General features: G+C 38.3%; 2 protein-coding genes across 8 annotated transcripts in view; one reads left to right on the top strand and one right to left on the bottom strand.

Moving 5' to 3' along the window:
• The window catches only part of LOC149538676 (uncharacterized), a 198091-nt gene that overhangs the window by 149255 nt on the left and 30227 nt on the right, over window positions 1-18609 (top strand). The window lies entirely within an intron of this gene.
• On the bottom strand, window positions 13894-18235 carry LOC149538677 (uncharacterized). Its single transcript, XM_089800213.1, has 5 exons — window positions 15927-18235; window positions 15555-15787; window positions 15287-15439; window positions 14195-14599; window positions 13894-14060 (listed from the first exon to the last, which is right to left on the bottom strand). The coding sequence occupies exons 1-5, from the start codon at window positions 16598-16600 to the stop codon at window positions 13894-13896; spliced, it is 1632 nt and encodes a 543-aa protein (XP_089656339.1). The 5' UTR covers window positions 16601-18235.

Below are 18609 nucleotides of genomic sequence, written 5' to 3'. Positions count from 1 at the left end.
GCACTGAAAAGAAAATCTACTCCCTCCAATTACATGAAAAACAGGAAAACCAAAAACTCCCTCGCTAAAGTACACATGCCTAGCAAAGAAGCGGATCCCCCAAACCTTGAAAACTTCTCCTGTTTTTGAGGCTTCATGAGGCTCTCATTCAGTTTTAATAACAAAATTTCTAACTTTTGTCCCCTTTCTTTTGATTTCGGTACTTCCCAATAACATATATCAGTTGCTAATAACCAATCTCACTATTTCTTTAATTATTATCCTCTTCATCTCTTTCTCGGGTGGGTATCTTAGAAACATTGCATTCATGAGGATATTAATGAAGTCTTTTAAAGCTTCAGGGATGGACACCTGTTAGGATAGGTGGACTACAAAAAAAGAAATCAATTTTGCCAGGTATATTTGGACCTCTTGCCACGTAGACCACTCACATCATGACTTTGATGCCTTTTTTAAATGATCATTAGAGCTCTTTGTGGAAGTTCAAGACATCCATAATCACAAACCTTTACCCGGATCACCATTGAATTGACATGAAACTCCATCTTGGAGTTCGTGGGCTCTCCCCTTTTCTCCGCATCCAATTGATTTTGAACAATTTCTGGTAGCTTTATTTGTCTCAAACCTTCACATTGACTTCATGAGCTTTGTTGAGACATATCATCTAACACATTACATGCTTCCTCATTGATATGTGATGATCTTTGATTCATTGTTTCAGGGAATCAAATGGGGATGCGATAAAAAATACAGTGATTATGCCATGTAGGCACAAACCGCCATTATCATCGAATGAGGAGGCTTTGCTATATTCCCATATCAGTGCATTCTACATTGATGCCACTGTCAACAATATTGATTTCTTCCATATGTCTGTGTCTACACATGTCGAAGAATGCACCTTCTAATTATTGCCTTTGGAGGTGACTTCGAAGCATGGACATGATCATGATGGCCATTTGAGCATTATGTCAAACACCTCGTCTGTGTTCTCCATCGTGTCATTGGTTCTAAGTAATGAGTTACTTGAAATGATCAGGATTTGATAGTATGAATCTGGCATCATGTTTGTGGGGCTCATAACTACAAGTTGGATTGATGATGCTCATATTTGATTTCCACTTCCCCAAGATAACTTCTCTTACCTCAAGACACCGCAAACCAGAAGGACAAGCCATCGGGGGACTATGGGAGTGTGGGAGCAACAAAGATAAGATTCAGTGCTCTCATCCAAATCTTGAGAACATTCTCAGGGCCAATAATTTTGATATAGTGCCCGATCCTCTATAATGCTCATTCTCATCGCACAAATCAAAGAAACTTAAATTCCTTGTTGCGGGCTTGCTTGCATTCTAAGTTATTGGTACATTTCCCATTTTCGATCCCTCATAGAGACCAGCATAAGCATAGGGTTCTAATATGAATAGGGATCATTTGATTTGAAGTCTCTGACAATAAACATAGGACACACAATAAACACAGGACACGTAATTTTGTGTATTGATGTATTCAAATATGTTCCAAATCAAAGTACACGGTCGTTTAATTGGATCCCAACCTAGAGCATTTTATGTGAAAGCTATTTGCTATTCCAACATTTCTCGTGTTTGAAAATTCACTTATTTTGTAAGATGGTGTGCAAACTGATAGTTAAGGCATGAGATGAGAGCCAATTCTTCTCCCTTTGATCGGGGTCTTTAAATAATGTTTGAACTAAGGACTTTCGGCCACTAGTATTTTGACTGCTAATGCACCAAAACTGTATTGACATTTTGTCAAACTGTTTGTATTCGATTTCCCCCTTTGGTATGTCATTCAGGGACCTGATGCTTTCCAAATGTTAATTTTGTGCTCGAGACAACTAAATTGGTGGCTTCCATACTTCTATACCCGGATTCTTGCAAGTGCGCCAAAATGTTGAATAGGGTACGTTCAATTTTATCAATGCACACTACACAAATTGCAAGACATTCATTCTAGGGTCGTGGTGCTTGTAAGATGAATACCCAAACAACACATTATGACAATTAACATGATATTCTGAAACATATGTATCTTCGAGATATTCAACTTTCTCTGTGTGCATCTTGACCAATGGTACGGATTACACAATGTTCTCCATAAAGCAGATGCATTCCCTTTGTAGTTGTGACAAGTGGATCTTCAAGCAAAAACCTAAAACCACTTCCTTGTCTTCAATAACTGTCGAAAATCTTCATGTCTACTAACTTTTGGTGGACTCTTTATTAATGATTTTAAGTCCATTTTAAAAGGTCCTTGAAACCCTATTATGATCTCATGAACTTGGGCCCTTAAATCTGCACACCTGAATCATATGATCTCAATGAATTCTCAGAACTTTCACTTGACCTTGAATCTTGAAATTAAACTTCTTTGAACCTGAACTCTGAATCATGGAAACCCTGCAATGAACCTGCTGAACCTGTGAATCTTGCTTGAACCATCTCAAACCAATTGAATTCTTTGAATTGTTGAACTCATTTGAATCTGATTCAATAAGGTTCAAGGCTATATGCACATTAAAAACAAAATGTCTATTTGAGGAAGAATTGGCATGAAAAGGGATCTAACTTGTGAAAATTTAATGGGGTCTGTAGGAATACTAACATTGGCTCTACAGGAACACACACTTAAGCTTGATAGGAACACCCAGCAAAGGCTTACTACATGCAAGAAGCCCTGGCGAATAAAGTTTTTATCAAGAATCTCTGAAATGTTTCACAAACAATGAATAATTGAATATTTGAAAATTGTCCGGCGATTTAAGAACCTACTCAAGAGAAAACAGAAAATGGATTAACTTTAAACGGTTTAACAAAAGAGCCGTGGGAAAGAGTGCAAATATGATTAAAAGATCAGTAAATACGTAAAACACAAGTGTTTAACAAAAGCTGACATGATTAAAAATGGAAAACTTTGTGAGAAATGCAAAAACAAATTAGCACAGCTGGGGTAGTCATTAAATCCACATATAGGAGTTGGAAAAGGCAAAGGAACAAAATATTGAAAAGAAGGTCAATGTATTAGTCTGGTGGGTTCAACTAGAAAAGTTAATTAAAGGCAGACCCTGCTGACCCATCACTTACATAAGCTGAGGAAAAAGACAAAAAAAAAAAGCAATCATAAGTCAACGAATTCACAAGTTTGGAAGAGTACTGCAATATTAATTGTGTTTTTGGGCAACCTACATTGCCCCATGAGCCCGCTATCTTCAGCACCAGCACAAGTCTGAAATATTTAAGAGGGACAGGTAAATGACAAGATCACAAATGGGAAACAGATGACAAATGCTTACTGCAACATAAAACACAACATTTATTGTTGTGTTTACTATGAAGTTCCAACGGTCTACAGCCATCATTATCAATGGAAAAGTCATCACAAGATTTGGATTTGGAGTTGGCAAAGACAAGAAAGAGATTACAGCTTTTGATGCAGGCCTGAGAAATAAATTAGGCGACGTGGAGGGTCTTATGTTGATCCCCCATACGAAAGGAAGCAGGTCCCTTCAAGGCTGGGGAAGTGCCAGCTGTTACATCATGAGGACAAAATAAAAGTAAATTTTTTTGTGTTTTTGGGCTAACACACTATCCAATCCAGCATTATCAGTTAAATTCCTTGCAAAAATATCAGACATTATGAATAAGTTATCCAAATAAAAAGAACTGTGAGCAATGTTGGTTATTTAAATTTGTGAGAATTTAAAAACAAAGAAAAAGACAGTCTAAATAAAAACAGAAAAATTATTTTATTGTGGAAAGTTTTTATGGTGTCTTCCTTGTCAGCTGAGGGAAAAACATTTGGTGAAAAATTTCCAGATCTGGTTACATGCACAGAGGTGACCGGAGTTCCATGCACAGAACAAGGTAGTGCGTTATTTATGTAACCAGAGTATACAATCATGAGTACAATGATGATTCATAATTCCATTCAAACAATGTACATATATCTCCCAAAGGGGTGACTCAACCATCACGCAACCTTTCGGACTAACTAATTTCATCAGTTATAGTATAGTTTTATCGACAGCATCATCCCCCCCAAAAGAAAATCGTCTCTGGACAACAAAATAGAGACAACTAAACTACTAAGTACATCAAGACTAGGAACAAAACTAAGAAGAGGGGTGCATCCTTGGTAGGGTCGATGTAGTAGAAGTCCTCTATGCCCGTAACTCATTCAGCTGTGTCCGCAACTTGTGTACCTGTTGCGTTTGGGCATCCAAATCCACCTTAGCCTATATATGAAATTCTAATGCTCTCTTCATCACCTCAGCTATGTTTCGAAGCTCCCCCTCCTTTGCATCCAACTCCCTCTTCACATCCCCCAACTGAGATACAAATATTGTCTTCTCTGATTCCTTCTCAGCAATGAGTGTTGCCTGCTCAATCTCTTGAACTGACTGTTGCATGACCAAACTAGCTTCGTTGTAGTATAGTGGTGAGTATTCTCGCCTATCACACGGGTGACCCGGTTTCAATCCCTAACAACGGTGCCAATGTTTAATGTATAGGGTAAACGGATAGTTATTGCATTTAGAGACTAGAATATGACACAGAACAAGGAAGTACATTATTCATATAAACATAGTATACAATCACGAGTACAATAATGATTCATAATTCCTTCCGGATGATGTACATATATCTCCCGAAAGGGTGACTCAATCATCACACAACCTTTTGGACTAACAAATCCCATCGGCAATAGTATAGTTTTATCGACAACATGGTTTGCGATGTCTTGAGGTATGAGAAGTTATCCCGGGGAAGCGGAAATCAATTAAGACCATCATCACCCTGACTTGCAGTTATGAGCCTCGAAAACATGATGCCAAATTCATACTATCAGCACCCGATCATTTCAAGTAACTCATTACTTAGAACCAGTGACACGATGGAGAACACAAACGAGGTGTTTGACATAATGGTCAAATGGCCATCATGATCGTGTTCATGCTTCGAAGTCACCTCCAAAGGCAATAATTTGAAGGCATGTGCTTCGACATGTGTAGATACAAAGACCCAAGTTACATGCTGCATAGACATGGAAGAAATCAATATTGTTGATAGTGGCATCAATGTAGGATGCACTGATATGGGAATATAGCTAAGCCTCCTCATTTGATGATAATGGTGGTTCATGCCTATGTGGCATAATCATTGTAGTTTTTATCGGATCCCCATTCAATTCCCTAGACCAATGAATCAAAGATCATCGCATATCAATGAGGAAGCATGTAATGTGTTTGATGATATGTCTCAATAGAGCTCATGAAGTCGGTGTGAAAGTTTGAGACAAATAAAGCTACCAAAAATTGTTCAAAATCGATTGGATGTGGAGAAAAGGGGAGAGCCCACAAACTCCAAAATGGAGGTTCATGTCAATTTGATGGTGATTCGGGTAAAGATTTGTGATTATGGGTGTCTTAAACTTCCTCCGAGAGCTTTAATGATAAAGGCATCAAAGTCATGTGGGTGGTCTACGTGGTAAGAGGTCCAAATATACCTAGCAAAATTGATTTCTTTTTTTGTAGTCCACCTATCCAAACAAGTGTCTGTCCCTGAGGCTCTAAAAGACTTCATTATTATCCTCATGAATGCAATGTTTATAAGATACCCATCCTATGAAGAGATGAAGGGGATAAGAATTAAAGAAATAGTGAAATCGGTTATTAGCAACTAATATTTGTTATTGGAAAGCATCAAAATCAAAAGGAAGGGGACAAAAGTTAGAAATTCAGTTATTAAAACTGAATGAGAGACTCTTTGAAGCCTCAAAAATAGGAGAAGTTTTCAAGGTTTGGGGGTTTTGCTTCTTTGCCAGGCCTGTGTACTTCAACGAGGGAGTTGGTTTTCCTGTTTTCATGTAATTGGAGGGAGTAGATTTTCTTTTCAGCACAGATTGTTGTGTAAATGTTGAGTATGTGAGCTCATCTATTTTGGTATTGAATAGATAAAGGCAGCATTCCTAAATCTGTGAATTTGTTATTGTTTTCTTCAGATTGTATCGAATTGTGTTTTGAATATAATCATCTTTAGTATCATGGGCAATATGTGTAGTTAATTCTAGAATTTTAGTTTTCAGATTAAGCTACTTGCTGACAGGGAGTGTGCATTCTTCATGTTATCTCAATTAGTCTTAGTTTGTGAATGTGAGGAAGTGGTCTATGTATCAGTTTCTTATGTTCACCTTTTGTTTGTATTTAAATCTTCCTCGTCCATTCCATGCCTATGAATAGATGTCTGTATACCCTATTTGCTTTCAGGTTAAAAGCATCTCTATAGTTAGTCTTGTGAATTCATTGCAAATCTTGTACAGGGAGTTGTACCAAGACAATTCAGAGGACGATTATGCATTTCAATTGCAAAGCAATCCAACTATTAGTTGCAGGTGTTTGTCTTCCTAGTGTGGGCATTCAAGAGTCATTTTAAGGTTTGTTTGTAAAACACAAATCTGTTAATTAACAGATTTTTGGCAACTCTGCTAGGGAAAGAAAGAAAAGGTCCATTGCTTTCTTTTTCTCAAAAATCTGAAGGTGCGTCCCTGAGGACGGAGGTTGGCGATTCTATATTTAACTAGTGGAAGAACCCTAGTGTAAATCATGGCCTTGATTGCAGCACATTCATGGCAGTCACATTTTGGCCCTTTTGGTCTGCCTCGTTACATGACCATGCCTGCAGGACCAAAGTGATACTTTCCAAAGTTTTCCGGAAGAAGTGACCAAGATCCTGACAGTCACATCCGAGCATTGAACACGGCTTGTGGGATTCTTGGGGTTTTGGAAGAAAAATATCTATGTCCACTTGTTTGTTAAGTCTCTTGTTGGTGATGCTGCTACATTGTTTCAACATTTGGAAGATGGGTGTATCACAAGTTGGAATGTGTTGGAGGACAAATTTCTTGCTAGATTCAAGAGAGCAATTGATGTGGGCTCACTCTTGTGCCAGTTTCTTCAGATTCAAAAAGAGGAGAATGAAGAAATAAGAGAGTTTGTGGATAGATTCAATCGGACCTTAGCAAAAATTCCACAAGTTGATCAGCCCAGCCAAGCTAACTTTCTGTCAACCTTTGTTGCAGCATTACATCCCGAGGTTAGATTCCATTTTGAAAAGGATAAGGTATGTGACTTTGAATTTGCTAAGCAAGCGGCTATCCGAATTGAAGATGCTCTATTATTAGCAGGGTTGATTGAACAAAAGATAGTTACCAAACCATCCAATAATGGATGTGCTGATTGTTGCTATCTTGAAATAAAGGTTCCTGAACTTTTATCTCACACAGCTGAAAAGTCAATTCTAACAAATTTCAGTCAAGAACATTTTCAAGAGAATAGAATCAACCATTTGAATGACTGCTTTGAAACAATAAAAACATTTAATCTTGTTTCAAATGATGATTATGATAGCTCAAGCGATGAACAGGAAAATGAGTATTTTCCTCCATTGGTTCAGCCACTGATGCCTTTGAATGTCAAACTGAAGAGACCACTGATGAAGACAGACATATTTCAGGTTTGGCTTCAAACTTTGAAGATTCCACTTGTAGAAGTGCTAATGCTGCAGTTGTTGAAAGAAAACAATCTCTCAATAGTATGGAACAATATGAAAGTAGTGCTGATATGAATGCTTTTCCATCACTATTCGAGGCTGAAATTGGTATGCCATTCAGTGAAAATGAACAGTGGGGAGATGACATAACCATAGGTGAAAATCTTGGGTATATTTCACCTCTTTCTAACCCACTCTTCTTACCTGGAAAACTTTGGTGAGGCCTGTTGGTGTTTTATTTTGATGTTAACAGTACTAAAACTACTAGGCGACAAAAGGCTTAGTACCTAGATATCAGTACATACACAACCTAAAGAATAGCCAATTCTCATTATCACTTGCATATGCAAAGTATTAGGGCCCAACTTCAACAAAACCTTAGACAGTTTTCTACTCTTTTGGCTCTGTAAAACCAGGGCGGGTGCACCCGGGGATGGTTCAAAGATGGAATAATTGTATGAGAATTATCCTTAGTTTCATTTTGATTCTCATCTCTAAAATTCTCAAACATATAGGTAAATAACTGATAAACACATCCCTTGAACAGATATGGCCAAGAAATCTTCTATAGCTCTGCAGATGTTTCCAACAACAATGGCTAAATGAAGCTAAAACAATCTAGGCAGGCAAGTGCTGGCCAACTTCGAAAATCTTACAGGAAAGATAAATGAAAATTGATTTTATGATGTATTTTGAAAAAGCTAGTTATAATATACTTCTCTTTTGGCTGAAATACTTTCGATCAGTGCCTAATCCATTGGGAATTCAGAGTCAAGTAAATTCTTAGATCTAATTTGTTGCCTTGCAACGAATTTTCATCAGCAATTCTTACCAGAATTTATCATTCAAAAATCCTTATTAACACTCGAGCAACCTCATCACATTCATCAAAGCCTTTACTTAATCCATTGAATTAACAGCAATAACAAATGGATGTACAGTCTTACTAAATTGCAATCAATTGCATAAGCCTTTACTCACACAACATCAAGGTATTTCAGTATTAAAAAGGAGACAAAATTCAGAGAAGAACAGATATGGGGACAGTTCATAATTTGTATTCATTTCCTTTGAAAATGATACATCCTTTACAAAAGACCCAGAAAAACCTTCAGAGAAGAAGCACAGTTCTTTCTACATTCATCCATATCTCAGAAATTTTGACAGAAAAGGTATACTATAAATTTCTTTCCAAAATGTTTGGACCAAAAACAGAACTAAGCATAATACTTAGTGAAAACCAAATTCGGACCCATCTTTAGCCTTGGGATCTCACTTAAATAATGTGAGATGCAACAAGCTTCAGGCTATAGTAGGTGACAGGTGTCCTTCTTTTGAAAAACAAAAAACAAGAATAACAGAAAGGTTGATTACAACAGCACTTCTTGGCGGGTCCCTTTCTGTTATGCTTCTTGGTTGTTATGATCTGCTCTCGCAATCATTCTTCATCTTCAGAGTACATACCCATAAGGTCTGCAAGTGATTTATCATCTTCTGTTACATGCAAAATCACTTTAACCTGGGGATTTTCTATGTCATCATTGCTGACTACAAGAGTAACTATTACTCTTACATCTTCCTCGTCATCTTCTCCTGACATCTGTTCACTAAACTGATCTTTCCATCTGTTGAAAGTATCATCATCTGGCCAATCAAAACTTAGGGTTTCTCTTTGTATCTTTATTAAAGAATTGGCATTTTCTTCTAAATCATCGAATTCTTTTCTTATATCAGCATAATACAATTGTATTTTTACCAGCTCTTCGTTTGTCTTTGCCCAAAACCAATAGCCAGTCTCACTGATGATGTTTGTTATTCTGTTATCGAATAATTCATCCATTTCCTTTTTCCATTTGTCCTTTTCCTTTACTGTATCAACAGATTCTAAGGCACAAGGAAATAGGGTGAATTTCTTAGCAAGATATCTTGAAAAACAGAGTGTCAATTTCCTCTGTAAAGAATCTCTTTTATTTTCAAAATTATCTAATTGATTCAATAAATCAAAAATCCTCTCAACCTGATGATAAGGCATTTGAATTGTAGATATACAAATAATTGTAACATCATTATTCCTCTGTCTCCACTTCTGTGCAAGAGAATCTAGTCCATTCTTTTCTTTATTTAACTCATCTATGAGGGCTACAATCCTTGTCAACTGGTCATAAAAATTTGACCATTGTATTTTATCCCTCAAGTATGTCACACCCTGCTTCCATTTCTCTTCCTGCTGATTTCTAAATTCTATCTGCCACTCATGTAATTTGGTTTTTTCTGCTTCAAATTCCTCTGCAGTATAGAATTGGGGTCTTTCAGGGGTGTCAGGTATCTCAATAATAGGGGTTAATCCCACAGATGACTGTGGGGAATATGCAATTCTTAATGTACTGGATTCTCCCACTTTTCTCTTTCCAAGTACCTTTTCTAATTGAGATACCCTGTTTTCTAATTCAATTCTCCTTTTCACCTCTTGATTATAGGCTTCCACCACTACTTCATATTTATTATGCATATTAATCATTTCCCTCTCTTCTCTTTCCGCAGTAGCCAGGGCAAATTTAGAATAATCCACATTCATGTGGGCTGCCTGTACATTTGAAGTGTCAGCAACTCTTCTTACAATGATACTCCCTGTCAATCCTGAATCATCAGGCTGTGATGAAGTAACTTTGGATCCTCTTCTCAGGGACCACATAACAAGGGCAGCTTGATCATTGCTGAATGCTGTACCCAAGAATTCCTCTTTATTTGGATCCTGGAGTCCTAAATTATTTGAAACAGAATTAAAAACTAATGCGTCAGCAATGTCCCAATTGGGCAATAATAAAACATTAGCATTTTTTACCATCTGTCTTCCCTCATCAGGGGTTATATTTTGGAACTCTTGAACCATTTGTTCCTTTATTAGATTTTGAATGGAGGTCTCATCCATTTCTGGATGTTCTGCTCTCATATTATTGCACCTTTGCTCAAAAATGTGCATGTTTACTCTCCACGCAAACTGATGGAAAGCCCTAGATCTTACAAAATTGTTATCAGACAAAAAATGCCGACTGGCTTGTTCCAAAACAGGGTCCAATTCCCTTCCTCTGAAATCTGCTGTAGTTAATTCAAAATTTGGTACAGGGGGTTCCTGAGGGTTCCCTTCATCAATCTCTGCTTGTGTAACAAAAATTTCTCCTTGTGACCCCATTTGTTCGAATTGCTCATTGGTGAGTTGTTCTTCCTCAACTCTTATTGGGGTTTGAGAAGGTGAGCCACTTTCATCAGGGGATTCTTCCTCCCTTATTATTCTCCTTCTTTTGGGGGAAGGTTCAGGGGGTCTTTCTTCTAGGACAGTGCTGGAAGATCCAACAATCTGTTTTTCTTTATGCACAACGGGCACCTGCTGTCGGACAATAGTATATCCTGTTTTCTTCCGTACCACCAGTGGACCTATCCCAATGTTGGGAGTGAAACCCAATTTTCTCATAATTTCTCTGGCTTTATCTGGAAAAGAATTAATAAAATGCTGTTTCTTCTCATTCATTACCTCCATTATCTCAGAGAAATTACTCATGAGCTTATGTACTTTATCTGCATTGTTTGCAGCATTACTAAGAGGACTGAAATTTTTATCAAAACAATTAATGAATTCGAAAACTTTTGAATAGACTCTCCATTTTTCTTTCTTTATTTCTTGCTCATGGAGAGAGTATTCATTTCTTATTATATCTTCAGGAAAATAGAATTCATCCTGAACTGGGCGCAGCTTGATTCTCAATCTAAGGGCAGAGTTAAAGAAACCTTCTGTATCACAAAAACGAGAGTGAGACACTGCCATTTTGTATTGATCCAAAAATTTATGGAGAAAGACCCACCCTTCTTTAGTTATCACAAACTGGTGGGCTATAGTACAAATAGGGAAAATTGATCCTGTCCCCCTTTTGTGCAAAAAGGCCTCCTCCACTCCTCCCAACTGCCACAAAAATTCAGCTATCCCTACCTTTAAAGGTACCTGATAGGGTAACACATGGGGTGTTCCTTTGAAACCATAGACCCTGATGACCGTTGAGACTGAATATGGGATAATATCTCCCCAATTATGTGAAACTTTTAGATTGTGGGTTTTGTCCATAGGCCTGATAAGGTGCATTAATGCCTTAGGGATTCTGGGATTGTCACTCAATAAGAGGCACCTTAGTTTGGAGGCAAAGTGCCTATCAAATCTAACGAAGCTAGCATTTTCTGCTTCCCAGGTCATGTCTGCACTCCATAATTGGATTGGTAGTGCTTCCCCTTCTTGTTCTCTATTTAAAACCATTTCTTTACCAAAATAAGTGGCCCCTTTAAAAAGAAACATATGCATCAGTAAGGAATACTGACCCCAAACCTTTTCCACCTTGCCCTGTGCAATCCCCACCAATCCATGATGGATCTCATTTGCCAAGTAAGATGCAAAATCAAAAATTATTTCCACACCAAAAGAAGAGATTTGGGTGATCATATACATGAAGCTCACCGGAATAAAATCTTCTTCGCCCTCTCCGAAGACTCTGCACAGGGTCCTATATATCTCCACTGCCCTGGCATTAAAACATGATTTCTTGAAGGGCTCTTTAGAAGATGATGTTATGGTTGGGAGGCCTCCAATTCGGCCTATGTGGGCTTTCAATGCACCCTGTCTAACTACATCCCTCTTGGATATATATTCTTTTTCTAAATCTATCAGATTAATGGTCACATGATACATGGTGAGGGGTCCCAGACTGAAAATCTTCCTAATCTCCTCGGGACTGATGGTAACTAAAGCCTCACCATCTATTCTCCTCACTACCTTAGTGGCTTGGTCATAGTTTTTTGCTATGGCTTCAAGCAGGTCAAAATCCATAAACACGCTGGGGACAACAAGCTTCCCAAGATCAAAATTCCAAATGTTGGCATGAGGGGCATATAACTTTCTCTCTGCAAACCATTTCTTGAATAAACTCAAACCAGTTTGAGCAGTTTGAGCATCCCGGACCCAATTACCCTTATCATACAATCCATCAGCTACCCTAAGCCGAGGATTGAGTGAGGTTAACCTCTTAACTTGCACCGTTTATATAGTGGACTCAGGAAGTAACTCAAGCAAATCATCATGCACATTTCTATCCAGGTAGTTTACTGCTCCTGTAAATCCCTTCTTAGGAGGCATCTTGGGCTATCCTTTTTAAAACTGAAAAGCTCACAAAGATGATGGCAATTTTACTTACTTGAATTCTGTCTCAATTCTCCTCTGTATTCCTGCAAAATTTCAGCGAACAGATAACTTGACAATTTTTTATCAACCTTGGCACGCTTTTCTTTCAGTAATAACTTCTGCACAAGAATGGCTTCAAATCTTTTCTCGCGTGAAATGAAACTGATGCAATCTCTCTGTATTATACTCTGTTTTTTCCAAAGAAACGTGAATTGGAATCGGATCGGAATCGGCAAGGCCGAATCGAATCGTGAATCGGCAATGAATCGGCAATGAATCGGCGATGAATCGGCAAATTTGAAAAAACCCTTTAAATTTAAAGATTTTAACAATTTAAAACTTATTTCATGCACCCTTTATTGAATATAACTTAAGCACACTATAACATCATCAAATAGAAGTTAAAACTTAACATACATAAACATGAAACATAAAATCCATCACATACATAACTATGTTATCTAAGGTTCTAAAATGTAAATTGTAGGCTAGCTGAAGTAAATAGAAATCAAATGATCATAATGATTTAAATCATAGAATGTATGTAAGATGATCCATAAGACATCAAATCATAAATTTATGTAAGAATCTAAGATGAAGATCCATGAAAGTTTGAAACTTTGAAACATATGTCTATCAATGATTCAGTATCAATATCTGTAAACAAAATATAAAAACAAGGCTCCAGCTCAAGCCTCAGGCTCATAGTCATCATCATCCTCAACATCATCCTCAAGCTCGGCTACAGCCTCAGCCTCAGCCTCTGAGTATCCAGTCTGCCTAGTAGCAAGGCGTCTAATGTAGGTCCTAGAGGACTGTCGAGCCATATCTCCCGCATATAAGATGGGCTCACGAATGTCGCTAGGGCCTGTCTCTGTGCGTGCACGTGTGCGTCTACCAATGCCTGAAGAACGTGCTCTAGCTGCCTCAGCCTCTATATCCACCTGGTCAATCCACGCACGGTCTTCCTCAGTGAAGACTGGATCTACAACCTCTGTGAGCCACTCTGATTCTGGATCAATCTCCTCCAGAATGATCGGAGAGGAGTCAGTGCCCAAAATCTGTCTGATCCTAAGACGGAGGTTGTAATGAACGAAGACAAGATCATTGAACCTCTGCACTGTCAAACCTGTTTCTCCTCTTCGAGTGGATGTGCTCGAACATGGACCAACTGCGCTCACATCCAGAAGCGCTGCTTGGCTGACTCAGAATACGAATGGCAATTTTTTGAAGTTTTGGGGTTGTGGCCCCAAACATTTGCCACCATCTATCTGAAATAAGGGAAAATAAAAATAATTAGTCTCATTTACAAATTACAAATTACAAGTTAACTCTAAAATTACATAATCAACTTTAAGTTTAGAATCTAGATTCATGAACATTGAATATATTATTTAATTTTTACCTGGCTGTATTGTTTCCCGAGCATCTATGGCTACCCTGCTAGAGAAAAGTGGCCCTTCTTTATTATTGAACTTATCAAGCTCAATAATTGCAGCACTGCTATCCTCATCAGTACTCAACCTCTGGATCACTGTATATAATCCGGTGAGAACCTCCTCATCCGCCTTGAAGTCAGGACGGAAACGAAATGCCGAATTCAAAAAGTAAGCTGCTGCATGGATGGGTCTGTGGAGCTGATTCTGCCATCTCCTATCAATGATGTCCCAAATAGGGGCATACTTCTCCTGCACTCCTGCATACTGAGCTTTAATGGCCTCCTTGGCCCTATCCATGCCCTCATATATGTAGCCCATAGAGGGCTTCTCCCCATCAGCAGTTCGTAGGAGAGATACAAGAGGCTCAGTGGCTTACATATAAAGTAAAACAAAAATTTGAGTCAAAACTTAAACATAGAATAATTCAATAATATAAGGTAAAACTAAATCATTAAACAATTAGCATAGTAAACTGTAAAATATTAAATGTTAAATTGCAATAAAATTACCTTAAGTATTTCTCTAGCAGGTTTCCAAAAACCATCATCATCAAATATGCAATCCACCACATCTATCCCTGCAGTGGTCGTAGCATAGGAAGATGAAATCCACTCCCGCCCAACAAACATGCTCCTCAAATCATCCCTTGATGTCAACAAGGACTGCAAGGTGATGAAATTCGAGGCAAACCTCGTGATCCCTGGACGAGCTAACTCTTTGTCTCCTGTGTACTTCCTCATTGTGCTAAGGACAAATGAATGATTATAAATAAACTTACATATGTTTTTTGCCCTTTCCACACATGACTTGACCCACTCAAGTTTGCCAATTTCCTCCAACATGAGGTCAAGGCAGTGTGCTGCACAAGGGGACCAAAATATGGTGGGGTGCCTCTCCATCAAAAGTTTGCCTACAACAATTTTAAGATAATTAGAAATTCAAATTTCAAACATGTTAGAACTTAGAACTTAGGAAACTTAGAAATTCTAAGTTAGAATTAGAAAAAGTTCAAAATTCAAATAAATTTATTTTCAAAACTTAAAAAGTTAAAAGTTTACCTGCAGCAACATAACTTGCTGCATTATTCGTCACCACTTGCACCACATGTTGTTCCCCCACCTCTGCTATAACTTCCTCAATAACCTCACATAAGTATGTGGCGTTTTTTACATGAGCAGAAGCATCAATGGATTTGAGGAACATGGTATATCCTACAAGTAACAAAACAACGAATTATAATTACTATTAGCAATCAACAAATCAAAATTTGAAATAGTCAATCACGATTCAAAATTATGTATGTAGGAAAGTAGAATGATCAATCACCTCCACAGGATACAAGAAAATTGAGGAGTGTTCTTCCCCTCCTATCTGTCCAACCATCAGTCATGATGGTGCAACCCTTTTCGATCCACTCCTTTCGGTTGTCCTCAAGCTCATGCCTCATATCTTCAACCATTTCCTCCAGGAGGTATCCACTCAACTCAGCCTCAGTTGGGGCTTTAAACCCCGGACCACAAATGGCAACTGCATCTATCATGTTCTGCCAATAAGGAGTCCTGTCACAAATAGATAATGATATTGATTAGAAATTTAGATGTCAAAAACTAAAATCATAAAACAAGTAGATATAATTAAAGTTTTACTTTTACTTTTAACTTTAACTTTGAAGATAACAAAGAATAAAGAATCAATTACCTGGCTGCAATAAATGGAATGTTGCAAAAGTACCAGAATTTGCAAATCTCTTTTCTGGCAGCATCATGAATCTCCTTGTTCAAACCCATGCCCTCAAGCGTGGGTTGGGAGCCAGGAGTAGTGCGGGGCACAAAGTAACTATCCATTCTGCTTTTCCGCACTCTAGGCCGCAATAGGTTGGTGTTGGACTCTGTCTCAGTATGAGACCGACTACCACTAACACTCACATGAGCACTAGCACTAGGATGAAAAGGAGGCCTAGAAGAACCCTCCCCAACACAACCTACGGATGCGGAAGCTGATGCAGATGCACTTGCAGATGTAGATGCGGTTGCGGATGTGGGAGCACGGGAGCCAATACCTCTTAACCCTTCAAGTTGCATTTTCTTAGTCAACTTGTCTTGTTCAATTTTTTCTAATGCCACTAAACAAGAGCGTTTTGCCTCAGCGGTTTGTTGAGTGCAAACTGTGACATCATGGCCAGGTATGCCAGCAATGTGGTATTTCAATCTATAGATACCTCCCGAATTTATTTTTTCTTTGCAAAATATACATTTTGTTTGATATTTGGTTCTCCCAGGAAACTCTTCATTATATTTCCAGCATTCATCTTTTTTACCCATTGTGGAAATTGGAAAATAAAAGCAAAGGGCTGCTGCAATAAAAAAATTCATGTAAAAAATCAAAGTTTGCAACTAATAAACAAAAACTACAAAACAACAAACCCTAGTTTGCAATTTAGTAAAAGTTAAAACTAAAAATAAAAAACATTCAAGATTTGCAAATGAACACTAAAAAAATTTAACAAAAAATGCATACTACACTAACATGCAAAAAAAAAACCAACACTTACCTCTTGCAAATGAGTTGAGGAGTGTTGATATTGACTCCTTAATGCTCCCAATGCAATTTATGGCCTCCCCAAATGGACTTCTGATCTCTTTGGTGCTCTTCCTTCTTGCCGGTTGGAAACCTATGGATTCTCTTTTCTCTTCTTCTCTCTCACTCTTCCTCTCTTCTACTCATACTAAGCAAATAGAAGGCTCTTTAGGGTTATAACAAAGAGGAAAGTCAACTTAGAAACCAAATAAAACATGTGTTTTTTTTTAAAAATTGAACTTTCTATCCTTGCTGCCGCGGCCGATTTCTGGCGATACCCGATGGCGATTCTGGCGATTTTTTCCATGAATCGCCGATTTTGGCGATTCAGGCGATTCATGCGAAAAAATCGCCACCAGCGATTTCCGATTCCAAAAAAATCGGGAGCCATGAATCTTATCGCGATTTCGGCGATTTCATGGCGATTTTTGGAACTATGGTTTTTTCTCACGGACGAAGCTTTCTTGTCTAATTAATACAGAGAGTGGCACTACATTTTTAATTTAAAACTGTGCCGTTGATCTTCAAAGATCCTACGATCATGCGGTACAAAGAGAACAACTAGGAGTTATACTTGCCATGTCAGTTATTTTACCCAATGAGAGCTTGCCATGTACATAATTCTTTCTTTTGATGGCGCTTACCTTTAGACCCACTGACGTCGGAGAACACGTGTCAGCATGTCGCTACTTCGTTATGCATAAAAAACAAGCACCTTGCCATGACGAGGCGGCGACAACCGTTGATCGGATCAAGAAATGATCGAAAGATACGCTACAGGACTTCTTAAGAAAGAAGGCGGTGGGCCCATCTCGCTATGTCGCTATAATTATCTTCCTTGCAACTCTTCATAGCGAGGTAGCGAGCTCCGTTGATTCACTTCAAGCTGATGTTCCAGATTTCTTGTACATTTAGTCAGGTAGGTATTAATGAGAATCGGATCTCTGCATAGCTGGCACATGTCAAAATTTATCACAGTCATCTGTCATTACACGTCATCATAGATCTTGCCGATCTTTTACCATTTTACGGGGCCTCGCTAACTCGCTAACGGTGAAGCACCTCAATTTTCCGATAGCGAGGTAGCGAGCTTCGGCACTTTAAAGGATTCCGTGCCGGAAAAAGCAAGGGGGTACCCAGTAATTACTTCTGTTAATTAAAACTGATTCTGACAACGGTATTTATGACTGGTCATGCCACCTGGTGTAATTATGATATAAGCAAGATGCAATGTCATCATTTTTAGATTTTCACGTGGCCTCGCTACTTCGCTAACGGTGAAGTGCCTGAATTTTCTGATAGCGAGGTAGCGGAACTTCCGGAAAAATCAACATTCCGGCTCTGATGTCAAATATTCTAGTGGGTCCTTCTCCCCCTTTTTATGGCGAATTGCAAAGTGTACCTGCACAATAAAGCAATTAATAAGCAAATCTCCGATCACCGCACCTTCACTTCATGGTCCCACCGCTTAAAAACTCAACACTCGCTATCTCGCTATACTTAATGAGCATGCAACTCCCAATAGCGAGGTAACGCCAGCGGTAGATCTAATCGGATCTGACGGTTGGGACAAATAGGAAGAAAGGTAACCCGGGAGAAAGGAAAAGGAATACGAAAGCATATTCGCTTCTTTTGAAATTTGAAAATTTCGCACCCGACCATTTATGAATAGGGATGAATATAGGGCTTATATGGCGAATATTTCTTATAGATGGTTTATCCAAAACCTTATACTTCACTTAGACATAGAACATCTGACTTTTCTATGGTTTAACTGAAAAATTTTTTACTGCAGAAAAAGTCA

Source organism: Cupressus sempervirens, chromosome 9 (genome assembly GCF_028749045.1).
Source record: "Cupressus sempervirens isolate cs-2001-9-10 chromosome 9, ASM2874904v1, whole genome shotgun sequence".
Lineage (NCBI taxonomy): Eukaryota > Viridiplantae > Streptophyta > Pinopsida > Cupressales > Cupressaceae > Cupressus > Cupressus sempervirens.
Note: the sequence above shows the minus strand (reverse complement) of the source record. Positions and strands in the feature narration are given on the sequence as shown.